The sequence below is a fragment of the Lactuca saligna genome, chromosome 3, assembly GCF_052625555.1.
Source record: "Lactuca saligna cultivar CGN05327 chromosome 3, ASM5262555v1, whole genome shotgun sequence".
NCBI lineage: Eukaryota > Viridiplantae > Streptophyta > Magnoliopsida > Asterales > Asteraceae > Lactuca > Lactuca saligna.
This window is the reverse complement of record NC_136419.1, coordinates 219,225,218-219,244,113: the sequence shown is the minus strand read 5'-3', so window position 1 is coordinate 219,244,113 and position 18,896 is coordinate 219,225,218. Positions and strand designations below refer to the sequence as shown.

General features: G+C 39.7%; 1 protein-coding gene across 1 annotated transcript; it reads left to right on the top strand.

Moving 5' to 3' along the window:
• The first annotated feature begins 15,976 nt into the window (after positions 1-15,976).
• Positions 15,977-16,723, top strand: LOC145036393 (putative mitochondrial protein AtMg00240). The gene is made up of 2 exons (XM_078984837.1): positions 15,977-16,346; positions 16,620-16,723. Exons 1-2 carry the CDS (start codon positions 15,977-15,979, stop codon positions 16,721-16,723), a joined length of 474 nt encoding a protein of 157 aa, XP_078840963.1.
• The last annotated feature ends 2,173 nt before the right edge of the window (positions 16,724-18,896 follow it).

Genomic DNA, 18,896 nt, shown 5'->3' with positions numbered 1-18,896 from the left:
ACACTGCTGATGCTCGCACTGACCGATCATCGACAATCTCTACCTCTAAAGGGCAATCCAATAACCCCGGAGACTTAGTGAATTTCATGCTAAGCGCAAGAGAAACAAACGATCGGGTGGCACCCGAGTCGAACAACACCTGTACTGGGATACTGTTCACATGGAATGATCCTAAACGCATATACATAGAGCACATATCAACATCATAACATCATATAAACAAATTAGAGGGAAAGTATCATACCCGTCACCACATTGGGTACAGTGCGTTGCTCCTCGGTAGTCAGCTGAAATGTTCGGCTCCTCACCATTGGAGCCTCTGCCTTGCCCTGCCGGCTATCGGTAATCCGTAGGGTCGCTGGAGCTGGCGCCTTCACTGGCATGGCTGCTGTCAACTGGGGGCAATTGGCCTTCTTGTGGCCCCTCTGGTTGCAGTGGAAACACATCAACTCTGACGTCTATATCACAGCTGCAGGGGCAGTACAATCCCTGCTGAAGTGCCCTATCTTTCCGCACTTATAGCACCCCGGTGATCCCACTCTACATGCTCCCTCATGTGGCCTATCGTATTTCCTACAGCGACGCGGTCCTATATGGCCTTTCGGCCTACCATCTGATGCCTTAGGCTTCTTCGCCAAGGCCCCTCCTGTCTGTCCCTCCTCTGACTTCCTCTTTCTGATGTGCTCCAGATCTATCTCCCTCTTACTTGCCCTGGCTATCATAGAGTCCAAGGTAGGGCAAGTCGAAAAAGTGACATGCTCTTGAATGTCGGCTCGCAGCATGTCGTGGTAGCGGGTCCTTTTCATATCCTTATCTCTTGCATACTGGGGCACCAGCAACGCCCTCTCTCAGAACTTGGCAGTGATCTCCGCCACTGTCTCCATCATCTGTCTCATGTCCAAAAACTCTCTAGCTAACTACTGGAGCTCCACCGTAGGTGCGAACTCCGCTCTGAACTGGGTCACAAAGTTCGGCCATGTCATAGCCTCAACATCAAGGGCTCCCAATGAGTGACCAATAGATTCATACCAGTCTCTAGCTCTGTCCCTCAAACACCCTGCTGCGAACCTCACCTTCGACCCTCGGGGCAGAAGCTAGTCAACTGCACAGACTCAATGATTGCGATCCATCGTCTGGCAGCAATGGGGTCCTTCGCCCCATGGAAATCTGGCGCACCACTACCCCTGAAGTCCTTATGTGAGATCCTGACTGGCCAGATGCCAGGTCACTCCTGAACGCCCTGAGGCGGTCCTCCATCAGCTCAACTATCCCTCCTTGATCGACCCGAAAATGATGGGGGTCGACTCAAGGATACCCAATGGTGATCTTTGACGCTATGAACTCACATAGCCTCTCATCTATTGGCTCAGAACCTAATCCTGAACCCAATCCCTCTCCTGAGCTGCCAACTGCTGGCCTCGAACGTAGTACCACCATTCTGCAATACATAATAACAACCGTTAGCGATACTGATACCTCTTGAGGGCTCACATTTACTACAAGTTCCCTGGTCTTATCTCGGGCTTCCTCAGTTCAGGTACGGTTCCTTTGCTTTCAGTAGTACGGGCCCATACTACCTTCCACATCTGTCCGTACCTTCTTCAAGGACTGCCTTGACTCCACCATATCCCTTTTCCACTGCTGATCACTGCTATCCTCATCCCAGGCTTACGCTAGGAAAAACCTCTGACTCCACCCTATCCGGTCCTCAGCTGCTGAAGGCCTCCTTGCAATGCTAATTATCCATTACCTGAATACCATCACATGGGGTGAGGCTCAGATAATCTTTCGAGTAAAAGACTCGTCCCCATAGTAGTTAGACTCAAATGAGAGCTGCGCAATAGGGCCAATTCCAGCACTCTGAGATTATTCAATCCTGATCACATGTGATGTGACGTATTCACCTAATGGCTAACTCTCATTGCTTAGAGTCCCACAAAGCACAAAGCAAGCAACATTTGAACAAAAGGGAACAACTCTCTTGCAACTATATTCTCATAACATGGATTGCACTAGCATACGACACTAAACTTCCGTTACTCAAGAATTGATTATAATAAATCTACTTTGATTCTACGAGTATTAGAAAGGAATAAAAAACATATTAATTATTATCTACAAGAAGTAATTTAGAGAAACTTAAACTATTAGGTTATTTAGGGTTAGCGGAAAAGGAATAAAGTTGAAAGTGTAGGGACCGGTATGGAAATTTCGTCCATACCAGTCAATATCAAAGGAATCGATGTTTTTCTTTATTGAAGGCATCGTGCATTATTTTTATGTGGCTTTTACATGCACCTCAAAACTGATATCTTTGGGACTGCTTTCAGTGTCGTTTCACGGATAAGAAACAAAAAAAAAACGATCGATTATCCATTGGACTTATTGTCGTCGATCAAGTATTAGAGAAGAAGGAACAAATTCAAAACCTAAAGGAATGGAGGAATAAGTATCATGCAATCAAGGAGGGAAATCTCATTCCAATCGTTCTTGTGTGTGTCGCTCGTAAGGAGTAAAAGTGGATGAATATCTCGGTTGTAAGCCAAGGGTTCAACAAGTGTTTGCAATCGGGATAGATAGAGAGTCGACGGGTTTGATTTGGTGTGAAATTGAAGCGGGAAAAGTCGATTTCACTTGGTATGCTTCTCAATTTCATTATTCCTCTTGTGTTGATGTCTCATTTGCTAGTAATTTGATTTAGCCAATCTTTTTTTTTCTTTCTACCTTCAACCTTATGGTTTTTACGTAACCAAAACCCCAGCCATATTTGATTGTTTTTTGGTGATTTTTGGCTGTCAAAATCTTGTTATGAACACTCCTTAATTTATTATCAATTATGTTCAAGAATTGGTCAAGATCATGGAATCAATGCCTTTCTTTTGTTACTAGATTTATATTTTTTCTATGTCAGTTCTAGTGATTTTTCATGGGGATAAATTTCTATAAAAGGTCCACGTTTTGAGCCACCCAAAAGGTCTTCAAAATAGCCTTAGAAAGTCTTTCTATGTAACAACCCAATTTTTTACATCCAAAAATTTCATTTTTAAATCAATACTTGGGAAAACATTTGTAAACAAAACATTGTCTGATCAAATCATCTCACAGTCATATATCGTGTTTGAAAACCAAAATACGAAATTAACTGAATATCATAGTAAAAATCCCAGAACAATCTCGTAAGGCGGAAAATGGTGTATGTGTATGATGTGTCGCTACCGCGCCGGCTCCTTCCCCTTTGATGAAGAGGTACTTGAAACCAAACTAAAAACTGTAAGCACAAAGCTTTGTGAGTTCCCCCAACATACCACATACCATACAGTCATATAACATACAGGACAATGATATACCATAACATACTTATCGGGCATTTCTGGGGTGCCCGACCTACCCGGTATGGCCATTCTGGGGTGCCGACCTACCCGTGCGGCCATTCTAGGGTGCCGACCACCCTTCAGTCCTAACAACCGAACTCGGGGACTGTTCCCCTCCTACTACCCCTAACACATATCTCAGATCATGCTAGCATATAATCATGACATCACATACTGTCAGACGTATATGGGATGTCTGACTACCCTTCGGTCCTAGCAACCGAAGTCTACTACTATAACCCATCAAGCTAGCATATATGTAACATCCGGGATTTCAGGTATACTAATTATTCTTTTTATTTTTGAGTTTTGTGGAAGGACTCGGCGAGTTGGTGCGTAGACTCACCGAGTTGAGACGCGATTTTTCATCGGGATTGATGCCCGGACTCGGCGAGTCGCCTTGGTGGACTCGGCGAGTCTACACTGTTTAATGAAACCCTAATTTCTTGGGTTTGAGGCCTATTTAAAGGGCCTTATGGCCGTCATTTGCGCTCATCAGTCCCCAGAGTGAGATACTAGAGCATTTGAGTGATTCAAGTGAGGGAAGGAGCCATTGTTGATCTTGGAGTTATTTTCTAGCAAAGGAAGAGGAGATCTAGCCAAGAGGAAGCAAGAGAGGGGTGGATTCTTGAAGAATTGAGGTCCAGGATATCACAACTGAGGAGGAAGACAGCTCAGGAGATCGAGCACTAGTAGTTACAAGATTTACGAGTTACCGAGATATGCGAGGTGAGTCTTCTCACTATTCATTACCTTGAGTAGGTATTTCGAGTTGACCAGAGGGTCTCATGTGCTATGTATGAGTTTATGTGTTGTCTTAGAGATTCATGCTATGTGTTATATGTATGCTGTATGGTTATATAGACCGGGCCGGAGGGTCCAACGATTCTGACCGGTCTGGAGGGCCCAACGAGCTATGATTGGACCGGAGGGTCCGACGAGCTGCGGGACTGGAGGGTCCCGCTGAGACATCTTGACCGGAGGGTCGGGTTTAGCCTTGAGTGGCGTATTTGTGATATGTGGAATTTTGGGGAACTCACTAAGCATTTATGCTTACAGTTGTTGTGTTTGATGTCTCAGGTACCAGCGAGGACCGTGGGAAGGCGAAGGCTTGACTTGTACACACCCACACCGATGGAGTTCATGTTAGAGAGATCTTGGGATTTGTTTGAAAACACTGTTGTTATGGTTTTGAGATTATGATATGATATACATTTGTGGTTTGAAAATGAAAAATTAAATTGGAAATTTTACGTTGTTACAAGTTGGTATCAGAGCCTTGGTTTGAGGGATTCAGATGCACCTTTGGGCGTATTTGAACTCAAACCGAGGATTTGAGAAATTTTCAAACAAAACTAAAATTTTCTAAAAAGAAAAAGAGGTTTTTGAACCAAGCAGGGTGGAAGGTGTGTATGGTCAGCCAGCACCCGAACGGTGAATCCCCAAAATACCCTTACATTATATGTTATGAGTTATGAGATATTATGTTGTGCATGGTAGAGAGGTTAGGTATTCCTATTAGGACTAGAGTGGCCTGATTTGTGATGCTTTAGCCTAGGAGATTGCTGTTGCTATGAGATACTTTGAGAGTGAGTAGGTAGCAGTGAGGAGCTCGTGAGAGGTCTGCTGAGGGTAGCTAATGTATAGCGAGAGTAGAGTATTTACGACTTGGGATCCTAAGATGAGGACTTGGGTTGTATATTGATTCGGTGTGGGTGATAGTATTGGGCCCGTACTATTGAAGACAACGGATTGGTGCGCAGTCCAAGTAAGAAGCCTTGGGGTACCAGAAGTTGAGGATGATTAATTTGTCGAGTGTGAGTATGCTCGAAAGTGTCCCTAATAGTTCTTATGTTGTATTTCAGAGATTGATCATGGTCAGGACACGCCATAACATCGAGGGTAGTGGGGTGAGTGATGTGGAGATCTGTCAGATCATCCATGAGGAGGTGGCTACTGCCATCAGAGCCGAGATTCCGGAGATGTTTGGGTCTATTAAGACCACACTGATCGAGATGTTTGATGAGCATTACGCTGCTTTGACTGATGCTACTGTTGCTGCAGCCACAACAGCTGTTGCTGCTGTGAGACCCCAGGGTGGTGATTCGTTGCTGTACCGAGAGTTCAGCAACACGAAACCAACAGAGTTCGATGGTACACAGGATCCGATTGCCACCATGTGGTGGATCTCAGACATGGAAGGGTGTTTCTATATGTGCTCGTGTCCGGAGCACTTGAGGGTGCCGTTTGCACTCAACCCGCTTCGCTTGGGGGTGAAGGACTGGTGGAAGTTGTGACCACGAGCTATTCGACAGCTGAGCTGACTGCAGTGACCTGGGAGAGGTTTACTGCAATGTTTCGTGACGAGTATGTTCCCCAGGTGGAGAGGGAATGCTTAGCCCAGGAGTTTCTGACCCTCAAGCAGGGGACTGAGTTGGTGACAGTGATTACGAGGATATTTCATGAGCGGGCATTGTTTTGCCCAGAACAGGTGTCCACTGAGCAGGCTCACATGAGCAAATATCTGAGTATACTGAGGAGGGACATTCATGAGTTCGTGGCGAACTCGACTTACCGGACATTTGCCGAGCTCCAGGCAAATGCCCGGAAGAGGGAGATTGAGCTTGAGACGCAGGCGAGGGAGGAAGCTGAGTCTCAGAGGGGTGATCAGCGACCGGCACAATCGCAGCCAGCCTCCAAGCGGGCAAAGCCCGCTGATTCGAGGACGGGTAGTTCGAGGGGCCGTACTTGTGGGAAGTGCAGCAAGAGCCGTGAGTGGTCATGCAAGTCTGGGGTATGCTAGAAGTGTGGGAGTGAAGGGAATTTCGTGAGGGATTGTTCTAAGGGGTTCTCGGTTTGCTTCCATTGCAACCAAACTGGCCATCGAAAGGCCGAGTGCCCCCAGCTTCAGAGGATAGTGCAGGGATTCGTACCTGCAGTTCGAGCTACTGAGACCCGGCCAGAAAAGGCCGAAACACCGAAGGCTAGGGGGAGAGCCTTTCAGTTGACAGCGGAAGAGGTCCGCGCAGCACCTGACGTCGTGGCAGGTACATATTCTTTATTTATTTATGCTGAGTTTATATTGTGATGATTATATGTTATGTGTAGGTACTTTTCTTGTGAATTATGTACCTGCATTAGTGTTGTTTGACTCGAGTGCGAGTCGGTCGTTTGTATCTGTGACTTTTAGTCGGCACATTAGTATTTTGAGGGAGGCGTTGAGTCGACCTCTATAGGTTTCCATAGCCGATGAGCGTGAGGTATGTGCTACCGAGGTGATACGTGGATGCGTACTGGAGATCTTTGGAGTGGAGTTTCCGATTGACTTGATACCGATTGCCATGAGGGATGTTTGTGTTATAGTGGGCATGGATTGGTTGAGCCGTTTCGGGGCTGTCATAGATTGTGAGCGTCAGTTGGTGATGATCCGAGATCCTAGTGGGGGAGTGCTGACAGTTTATGGCGAGGGGACTCGTGGTGGTTCGGTATTCTGTTCGGCTGCCAGAGCGAGGCGGAGCTTGCAGCAAGGCTGCAAGGGATTCGTGGCCTATGTGACGGATGTACGAGAGGCTGTTGGGAGGCCTAGTTCAGTGGATGATGTGCCTATAGTGCGTGAGTTTTGGGACGTGTTCCCCGAGGAGTTGCTGGGTGTACCTCCCGAATGGCAAGTGGAGTTTTGTATCGATTTGATTCCCGGGGCCGCGCCTATCGCTAAGGCGCCATATCGCCTAGCGCCGCCAGAGATGCAGGAGTTATCCTCACAGCTGCAGGAGCTGTTGGGGAAAGGGTTCATCTGTCCCAGTAGCTCTCCTTGGGGAGCGCCGATCCTTTTTGTCAAGAAAAAGGATGGTTCACACCGAATGTGCATTGATTACTTGGAGCTGAACAAGTTGACGGTCAAGAACCGTTATCCACTACCGAGGATCGATGATCTATTTGATCAGTTGCAGGGGGCGTCTTGGTTCTCCAAGATAGACCTGAGGTCGGGATATCACCAGATGAGAGTTCGGGATGAGGATATCCAGAAAACGGCGTTTAGGACTCGTTACGGGCATTACGAGTTCGTGGTGATGCCATTCGGGCTCACCAATGCACCAGCGACATTCATGGACCTCATGAATAGGGTGTGTAGGCCGATGTTGGATCGATCGGTAATTGTATTCATTGTTGACATCCTGGTGTATTCGAGGACCAGAGAGCAGCACGAGGAGCATTTGAGAGAGCTTCTCGGAGTTCTGAGATCGGAGAGGCTATTCGCCAAATTCTCCAAGTGCGATTTTTGGTTACGGGAGGTCTAGTTCTTAGGGCATCTCGTTAACCAGAATGGGATATCGGTTGACCCGGACAAGATCGAGGCTGTGATGAGTTGGGAGGTGCCGAGGTCACCTACGGAGATGCAGAGCTTCTTAGGGCTGGCAGGCTACTATCGGAGATTTATCAGGGACTTCTCCAAAATTGATGTGCCACTTACCAAGTTAACCCGGAAGGGTGTTACTTTCTCATGGGGTCCGGAGCAGCAGACCTCATTTGAGACCCTTCGCCAGAGATTGTGCGAAGCTCCCGTGCTTGCATTACCGGAAGGGATGGAGGATTTCGTGGTGTACTGTGATGCATCGATATCAGGGTTGGGAGCGGTGTTGATGCAGAGAGGGCATGTGATTGCGTATGCGTTGAGGCAGTTAAAGCCTCATGAGTCGAGATATCCCACCCATGATCTGGAGTTAGGGGCTGTGGTTTTCACCCTCAAGATCTGGCATCACTATCTGTATGGGGTTCAGTGTACGATATATACGGACCATAAGAGCTTGAAGTACTTGATGGATCAGCCAAATCTAAATATGCGTCAGAAAAGATGGCTGGATGTGGTAAAGGATTATGATTGCGAGATCCTGTACCACCCGGGCAAGGCTAATGAGGTAGCCGACCCCCTGAGTCGTAGGGAAGAGGGTGCCCTGACGCGAGATATCTGTTTGAGGTTGATGGTGATGACCCCGATTTTGGACACCATCCGACAGACTGAGGCTGCAAGATCAGAAAATCAAAAGAGGGAGCGGGTTGTCGGTCAGGTATCGGAATTCGTTACGGATGGTCGGGGACTTATGACTTTTCAGGGTCGGATTTGGGTACCGTTTGTGGGCGGTGCGCGTACTATCTTGATGGAGGAAGCACATCGATCAAAATTCTCGATTCATCCCGGGGCTACTAGGATGTATTTGGACCTAAGGAAAGAGTATTGGTGGCCCTGTATGAAGAGGGATGTTGCATGGTTCGTCGAGAGGTGCCTGACTTGTCGTCAGGTTAAGGCCGAGCACCAGGATCCGCACAGCAAATTGCAGCCGCTGGAGATTCCCGATTGGAAGTGGGAACAGATTACCATGGACTTTATCACCAAATTGCCACGGACTGTGAGGGGAGTTGATGCGATTTGGGTGATCGTGGATAGACTGACGAAGAGCGCTCATTTTCTAGCCATCAGCGAGAGCTCTTCTGCGGAGAAGTTGGTGGAATTATATGTGAGAGAGGTGGTATCGCGGCATTGGGTTCCGATGTCGATTGTTTCAGATCGAGATGTGCGTTTTACTTCCAGGTTTTGGAAGAAGTTTCATGAGGAGTTGGGTACGAGACTGCATTTCAGTACCGCATACCACCCACAGACGGACGGACAGAGCGGACAGACGATTCAAACGCTTGAGGATATTCTCCGAGCTTGTGTTTTGGATTTTGGAGGGAGCAGACGATTCAAATGCTTGAGGATATTGTTAGGGTTTGTATTGTAATATGTCGAAGTATTGTTTTTGTTACGAAGGGTTTTTAGTCTTCGTAAGTTGTGTCTTCGAATGTAACGTTATAATTACTAAGGCATTTTATCTAAGCTTTAATGTCTAGTCCTTAGTATTTTATTATGCTTTTGTACGCCTATAAATAGGAGTCTGTACAATGTGAGAAGTAGAGACTTTCACACACTTTACAGAGAATTCTGTAATACTCTGTAAATAAGAAAGCATAATATGAGCTGATCAAAGATTATATTTACTCTCTTGTTCATCGTGATTCATCTTTCTTAATTCTTACATAAATTGATCTTTAAACTCGATTTCAAATCTTATCAATTGGTATCAGAGCATGAATCCTTTCTGTGATCTGATTTTCATTCGATCAAAAAGTTTTTTGAATCCACTGATTGATTCAAAAAGTTTCCGTCCTTTTTGAATTTGAAATTTTCATCTAGATCTCAATCTAGGAGTTGATTTTGCAAAATTTTTTGTTAATCGAGTGTTCTTTGTGGAATTCTGAATTGAATTATACAATTTGATTTTCAAAATTCTCAACAGTCAAGTTTCATCTTGAAGTTTTTGTCCGTACAACAATGGCGTCATTCAATCTTAATTCGATGACTTCATTTTCTCATTTGCTTGGATCATCCACAAAAATTCCAATGCTTATTCCAGAATATTATGATCAATGGGCAGATCATATGGAAGATTACTTGAACGGTTTGGATGAAGAATTATGGAAGTGTATCACAGGAGATGTTAATCAACCTGCACAAGTTCAGCCAATCGGTGTGTCTTCAAGCAGTTCAGAAGTTGATAATCAAACTGAACGTTTAAAACGTCTGGAGAAGAGATGCATGAGGGAATTAAGAGGTGCATTACCTCCTGTTGTGTACAATTATGTCAGAACTTGCAAAACAGCTAAAGACATCTGGAACAATCTCAAAGATAAATTTCAAGGAAGTGAAAAGACGAAAATCACATCTGTAAAACAATGTATGGTGGAACTCAAAGATTTTAAACAAAAAGAAAATGAGTCAATTGAAGCATACTATGATAGGTTCAATGAGTTAATCTATCGTTGTAATCGTTATAGTATAATCAGGTCATCAATGGAGTACAATTTGATATTTGTTATGGGACTTCGAAAGGAGTGGAGGAGTGTGAGTATGATGGAGAAAAATCAACAAAGTTTTGATACTTCGACTTTGAATGACTTATACAATCAATTGAAATCTCATGAAAATGAAGTTAATGAAATAGCTGAAGAAGCTGTAGCAAGTCTTGGTGGTCCTTTGGCTCTAGTTTCGAAGGTCTCAGAAAGAGAAAATGATAAAACGAAGTCTGATGAAGAAGAAGGTTTTTTTGATGAATTCTGATGATGAGGTAGTTGCTTTTTACTCAAACAATAGGGTAAAGAAATTTTTTAAGAAACCTTTTAATCCAAAGAAGTCATCAGATTCGAAGGGAAGCTTTGAGAACAAAAACAAACTGGATGAGAAGAAAATAGAAATGAAAACAGATTCGAAGAATGAGATGGAGAAAATGAAGATGCAATTGAAAGGCGATACAGGGATCAATTGTCATTATTGTTATGGAGCAAATCATTTGGTTGTGGATTGTCTGTTGAGAAAGAAGGAAGAAAAGAAGAGTAAAACAAAAGATGAAGCTTACTACACAGAGAAACTGGAGGAAGTCAAGAAGAAAGCAAATAATTTGTCATTGATGGCTCATGGAGAAACTGAATCAGACGGCACATATCAAATATGGTCTTCAGGTTCAGATGATGGAGAAATGAAAAATCCAACTCATGGAGCCATGTATGCAAAAATGGAAGAAGATTCAGATGATGAACATACTGACGAAGTATGTGGGCGATGCTTCGTTTCGAAGTCTACTGAGAAATCGCCTATGACTACTAAGGTACGTAACATTCTTGAATCTTTTAACATTCCAGTTTTTGCATATAATTCTGAGTTAGTATCTTTTGATGAAACTGTTATTTACTTTGATTCAATCGTTGTGTCTGCTAGCAGTGAAGCCAAAAAGTTAAGTGATCAATTACTAGAGACAAGAAAAATGATGGATTCAAAAATCACTAGAATTGATTACTTAGAATTACAAGTTTCAAATATCATGGAAGATAGAGAAAAGTTAGGAAAAGAGATAAATTTGTTGTTAGCCCAGAGAAATATCTTTTGTAATTAAGCAAAAAGATTATATGGAAAATTAACTGAGTTACATCATTCATGTGAAATTAGTAAGGAACAACATAGAAACTTACTACCTTTTTTAGCTTATGATAGAGCTAAGGTTGATAGTATTTCATATGATTGTGAAAAAGAAATCTCTGATTTTAACAAAATCCCAGATGATAGATTTAGATATGGAATTGCAAAATTCGAAGATTATCTTGATGCTGCTGATTTAGTAAAAATTGTAAATGAAACCTTAACTAAATCAGAACAACTTCGAATTTTGAAAAAGACTGAGAATTCTACATCCAATAGTGAAAGTAATATTGCTAATATTGAAGATAATTCTGATAATATTAGTGAAATTAGTGATTTAGAAGATGTAGATTGTTCACAGTTGTCTGTCATAAATGTTTCAAATTCATTTAAAGGGAAAGAAAAATGTGAAGATTTATTAATGAAAATTGAAAGTAATAAACCCTCAACTTCGAAAGTTTGTGATATGGAGTTTGTGGAAATACGTGAGAGTCAAACGGATGATAGTGACAATGAGGAGGAAAATTTAAATGCAAAGTCAATTCAAAAGATGAAAGAAATTGAAATTCCTCGAGTGGTTGTTGATCAAGTCTATTTGGATACACAAGAATTTGAGAAAATTCTTAGTGAAAAAGGTGCTCATTTTCTTGAATCGAACACTGTTGTTTATCCAATCTTCAAATGCACTGATGATGTTGTGTTTCCAAATCAAGTCTTCGTAACAACAGGGAATGTTGAAAATGTAAAACCTGAATTCAAAAAGATGGTGGAAGAAGACAATAAGCAAACGTCAAATGAAGGATTCTTTTCAAATCAAAGTACAGTTGAGAATAATCTTACAAAGAATTCATATAAATTTCAACATCATAAACATAAAAGAGTTTGGATTGAAAAGTCAAAAGTTGAAAAGAAAGAAGTTGTTCCAAATGCAAATATGTTTTCAAAACAAGATGTTAAAAATGATGTTAAAACAATTAACAAAGCAATAAAACTAAATTCTAAAGAATTTAAAGATCAAGTTGAAAATTTTTCAAAGGAGAATAATATTTCGAAACGTCAAGCGAGAAAAATATTTTTTTAGCAAATTGTTGAACCATCAAAAATGAGATCAACAAATTTTTCAAAAAGAAGAAAAGTTTTTAAAGAAAAATCTCAAAATTTTGAAGAGAAAAGTGCTTCGTTTTTAAATAAAAAATTCAAAAGTTTTCAAAGAAATAAAATCTACAATACCAAGAAATTTTTTTCAGAAAAAGGTTGAAAATCAAACTTCAAAGGTCCAAAGCAATACATCTTATCATGAATCATATCTTTCAAAACCAAAAGTTGATTATGTTCCAAATTCAGAAAAATGTTATAATCCTTTAAAGAAACAAGCTGACAAAGTTTCATATGCAAAGGGTATAACAACAAAGAGAAATATTGATCATTGGTTGGAAGGAAAAGGAAAAATGTATCAATCAAGCAAATATTCGAAAGAACAGATAAAAGAAGCATATGAAAAATATGCCAATCCTTCAACAAATGGAAGTTCATCATCCAAAGAGTCAAATATATTAGTTAAAGTTTGGCAACCGGTTTCAAAAGCAAAAAGAGAAGAATCACAAACTCAAGATGCGAAGGGTGAAGTTAGTCACAATATGAAAATAATAAAAACTCATATATCTGACCCTTCGAATGAAAATGTTAGATTTATTGATAGTTTCAAAAACAAAGTATATGATTGGGTTAATGGTTGTAACTTACAACTGAATCATAAACCTAATATGAATGGACCCAACAAAGCTTGGGTACCTAAAATTTTCCAATAATTGCAGGTACTTTGTGACGAGCAATATGATAACAAATGGTACATTGATAGCGGTTGCTCACGTCACATGACTGGGTAGAAGGAAAACTTGCGTGATTTTCGAAGCCTAGAAAATGGAGGAGTGGTTAAGTTTGGTAATAATCACAAATGCAAATTCAAGGGTTATGGGAAAATAACAAATGGAAATTTTACTATCAACAGAGTTGCATTTGTTGAAGGTTTGCAACACAACTTGATAAGTGTTTCACAACTTGTTGTGGGTACTGGCAATCAAGTTCTTTTTAATGAAGAAGGAAGTGTTATTTCGAATATCAAAACTAAGGAAGTGTTACTAAAGTCAAAAAGAAAAGGTGACATGTTTACATTGGATATTGTTCCTATTGTAGGCAAACCTGCTGTGTGTCTACTTTCGAAGGCTGCTGCTGATATTAGCTGGTTATGGCACAGGAGATTATCACATCTTAATTTTCGAAACATCAACAAACTTGTCACACAAGATCTGGTAAGAGGTTTACCCATTCTTATATATGATAATGACAGTTTGTGTGCAGCTTGCGAAGTAGGAAAACAACATAAACAAGGTCATCCAATCACAATAGATTCAAAGATTGTTGAACCTCTTGAACTCCTACATATAGATTTATGTGGTCCTTCAACAGTTGCTACTCTTAACAAGAAAAGGTACATTTTGGTAATCGTAGATGATTTTTCAAGATTCACGTGGGTTTATTTTCTCAGGTTAAAATCCGAAGTTCCACAAGTGATGATTGATTTTATCAAAAAGATGGAAGTTTCATTGAGAAAAACAGTTCGAAAAATTAAAAGTGATCATGGAACTGAATTCAAAAATCATGTCTTCGATACATTTCTGGTGGAAAAAGGAATTTCACATAATTTTTCATCTCCTTATACACCACAACAAAATGGTGTAGTTGAAAGAAAAAATCGATCATTATGTGAAGCTGCAAGAACAATGTTGGCTTTTTCGAATCTACCTCAATATCTTTGGGCTGAAGCTGTTTCAACAGCATGTTTTACTAAAAATCGATCATTCATTCATCGACGGTTTAATGTTACTCCTTATGAAATCATCAATAATCGAAAACCTAATGTCAAAATTTTCCATGTTTTTGGATGCAAGTGTTTTATAATGAATCTCAAGGATAATCTTTCGAAGTTTCAAACCAAAGCGGATGAAGGAATTTTCTTGGGATATTCACACAATTCAGTTGCTTATAGAGTACTAAATAAGCGAACTCACAAAATGGAAGAAACTTTTAATTTGACATTTGATGATCATTATATTAAAAAGTCAAATCATAAATTTGTGAATTATCCTATTTTGCAAAATTCTTCAAATATAAATGATTCAATTGAAATGAATGATGTTGATTATGATTCAATTTTTGGTATTTCAGATCAAGCAATTGATGCAGAAAGAAAGGCAACTGATGATCAAACATCAGAAAATTCGAAGTATAACAATGATTCAACTTCGAATTTGAATCAAAACACAAATAACCAAACAGATGATCCAATGGAAGGTGAGCACTTGGAATCAAATACTTTTGTTGAGGGGGAGCGTTATAGTGAAAGAGATAAAATGTCAACAAATGTTAGTGTCGAAGAGGAGCAAATTATTGAAGAAGAACCGATCAATGAACCAGAGAAAAATATCGAAACAGAGTCAATCATCGAGGGGGAGCATATACGAGAGAATGATCCAATTCTTGAAGAACATTTTGATGATGCTGATGATTCTATTTCTATAAATGGATCAGAAACAAATGTAATGTTCGAAGATGCACTTTTGGATTTTGATCCTAATTATCCACCATTGGATAAATGGACAAGAAATCATCAAAAGGATCAAATTATTAGTGATCCACAAGCAGGAATCATGACGAGAGCACAACTTCATGCACGAAATGAGGTACTGAAAAATCATCAAGAGTATTGCATGTTTAATGTATTTATTTCCAAAATTGAACCAAAGACAGTTAAGAATGCAATGGAACACTCTGATTGGGTTGTTGCTATGCAAGCTGAATTGTCTGAATTCGAAAGAAACAAGGTTTGGAGATTAATTCCAAAGCCTAATGATGTGTCAGTTGTTGGACTTAAATGGATTTATAAAAACAAAATAGACAAAGATGGAAACATTATTCGAAATAAGGCCAAACTTGTTGTTAAAGGATATTCTCAACAAGAAGGAATTGATTACGAAGAAACATTTACCCCTGTTGCAAGACTCGAGGCTCTTCATATTTTTTTGGATTTTGCAGCTCATAAAGATTTTGATGTCTATCAAATGGACGTCAAATGTGCATTTTTAAATGGAGAACTCGAAGAAATAGTATATGTTGAACAACCTCTAGGTTTTATAAATTCTGAGCATCCGATCATGTTTATATTTTAAATAAAGCTGTATATGGGTTAAAACAAGCACCAAGAGCATGGTATGCAACTCTTACATCATTTTTGAAGCAATCTAAATCTAAACAAGGTTTAGTTGATCCCACTTTATGTAGAAAGAAAATTGGGAATCATCTGATGCTTGTTCAAATTTATGTTCATGATATAATTTTTGGCTCAACTGATCCTGCTTTATCTAAAGAATTCGAAGATTTGATGAAAAGCAAATTTGAAATGAGTATGATGGGCAAAATTAATAATTTTTTGGGTTTAAATATTAGACAAAACAGGGAAGGCATATTCATCAATCAAGAGAAATATACGAAGAATCTGTTGGAAAAGTTTGGAATGACGAATAGCACAAGGTTACGAATACCAATGGCAACGAGCATAAAGCTAACTCCTTCGTTAGATAAATCTGCTGTTGATATTACTTTATATCGAAGCATGATTGGGTCTTTATTGTATTTAACTGCAAGTAGACCTAATATTATGTACTCGGTTTGTAATTGTTCTAGGTATCAATCAAATCCACGAGAACCACATCTCACAGCAGTAAAGAATATTTTCAGATACTTGAAAGGCACTACTTCGTTGGGATTGTGGTATCCTTCGAAAACAGGGTTCTTTGTACAAGCTTATTCAGATGCGGATCTTAGAGGATGTAGTCTTGATCGTAAAAGCACAACTAGTGGGTGTCAATTGCTAGATGGAAAGCTGGTCAGCTGGCAATCGAAGAAGCAAACATGTGTGTCAATATCAACCGCTGAAGCTGAATATGTTGCTGCAGCTGCGTGTACATCACAAATAATTTGGATTCAAAGTCAATTAAGAGATTATGCAATTAATATGAAAAAGATTCCTTTATATTGTGATTCACAAAGTGCAATAAGAATTTGTCATAATCCTGTGCAGCATTCAAAGACAAAGCACATTTCTCTTCGATATCATTTCATCAAAGATCATGTTGAAGAAGGTAATATTGAAGTTCATTTTGTGAAAACAACGGATCAATTAGCAGATATTTTTACAAAGGCTTTGGATGAAAAAGCGTTTCTTCGGATATTAGACGGTTTGGGAATGATTGATGGAAATTCTCTTCAGACCACTAAAAACGAAGAGTGATAGTCTGAGTCATTTGGTGAATGAGTGGAAAGAATGATTAAGTGTTCAGAGGCTACTGTTGATGGTCAACGTTTCGAACGCTTCGCATTCGGAAGTTTCTAACAAATCATCAGAGGTTACTGTTCAAGTCAACGCTTCGAATGCTTCGTATTCGGGATATTTTCAACACACTTCAACTAAGGTTAGATTTGTTTTTAATTTTTTTTGAAAAATCTGAAAAATCAAAAATATTTTCTTTTATTGAAAAAAAAAAGATTTTATTTTTGTTCTTTAATTTTGAAAAATCAAAAATCCATAAAGATTTTATTTTTGTTCTTTAATTTTGAAAAATATTTTAATTTTTGTTCTTTCGTTTCGAAAAATTCAAAAATCACAAAAATATTTTTGTTTTCTTTGTTCATCAAACTGTGTGTGCTGAGAATTTAATACAGGGCAACAATGCGAAGAGGTCATACATTTGTGTTTATGTGGGAAGATATTAAATTTCTTTTACAAACTAGTTAGGATGTCCCTAGAAGCATGCTGCTGTATGTAGACCGAAAGCCTCAACATGACTCTATGTGTGTCAAGAAAGCCTTAATGAAATTATCTCAAGAAAATTTCTTCCCAAAAAGGCTTATATTCGCATAAGTCAAAATGAGCTACCTTACTCTTCTCAAATGAGTTAAGAGTTTTCTGTTTTGTCCATTATAACAGAGGTACACTTCGATTCTTATCCAATCTTTTTAAACCAAACAATTCTTTCAATCCAAAATTTTTTTTGAAAAAGATTTGTCCTTGAGGTCTTTGGTCAAACCAATCAAAACCTAGACAAATTATAGTTCTGTGTTTAAGATCTAACATCATGAGTCCGTGATGAAAGTGAAACCCAAAATTCATACACCTTTAAGGAATTGACGGGGGACTATGTTCCAGATCTTATGAAGCTTTTGCTTCAGTACCTTTTATACTCTAAATCATATTCATTTCTTTTGAGTGATATTAATCAAACATTCTAAAACTACGATGTTTGTTCCCAACTAGATCCAGCATAATTTTTTTATGAATATGATTTCCGTGTGAGTATATTTTCAAAATCTTTGTTACTTTGAATATCATTTGCAACCAAGTTGTCACTGACTACACTGGTCATACAACTAATTTTGTTTACAATTACTCACCTTATTTTAAGGTTGATATGTAACAAAATTTTCGAAGCCACCCAATGTGTCCAATAAAAGAAACCCTTCGAAACTTCTTTACAAGTTATCGATTGTATTTCACGGGAAACCACACAAGCTGTCAATTATCTCTCTTGATAATTTTGGAAGATATCTTTGCCTGGGATAACATTGCTTTTATGTCAAAGAAATTATTGACATCACGAGTTTTCAAAAGTTTTTTTTTTTTTTTTTTTTTTTTTTTTTTTTTTTTTTTTTTTTTTTTTTGCTTCTCATCTAATTTCTGTTGGCACACAACACACACGAAATCCTTGAGGTTTGAGTAACACCAACTTAAACTGATGATTTCGATACTCTGGCAAATGACTTCGCTTTTTAAACCCCAAAGTGAAAGAGCCTGACCTCAATTCCGAAGGCATTCGACGATTACAATTTTTTTGGGGAACACCAAACGGTCCTATCTCTTGATGACGTATGATGTAGGATAAGCGTGAAAGGCGTATTGACAGTTACAATTGTTACTTTTTGATGAGTTCATTCCGGGTTTCAAGGTGCCATGTCAGCAAGCATTTAATGCATCCCGCTTCAAATTCAAAAATTCTAGGGTTACATATAAAAGGGAACGTTACAACTTCATAATCCTTTACGCAAATCATCTTCTTCAGAAAAACAAAAACTTTCTCTGCAAATCATCTTCTTCACACAGTTCTTTTCTTCAACTCATCTACAATGGCAGCTACTTCATCACTAACCACTGACGAGATCATCAGTGTTCCAATCTTGAAGATCCAGGGTTCAAACTATCAAGTAGAATCGGATTTGTCAAAATATCCGGAAGAACTAAAGATGCTGGTGGTTGCTTTACAGAACTCTGTTCTGTCTAAAGCCATGTTCCAATCATTTGCTGCACCATTGTCATGGTTATCAAAGGCAGGTTCTACAGCTTCCTACAACAAAGAAACCGGGTGCGTGGAATTCACCATGGTTACTGATACGCGAATTAGGGTTTCCAA

Coding starts and splice junctions, on each gene's coding strand:
- LOC145036393 (XM_078984837.1), top strand. CDS start 15,977: ATGGCAACGAGCATAAAGCTAACTCCTTCGTTAGATAAATCTGCTGTT. Junction 16,347..16,619: donor GCAATCGAAGAAGCAAACAT/GTGTGTCAATAT, acceptor ATCAATTAGCAG/ATATTTTTACAAAGGCTTTG.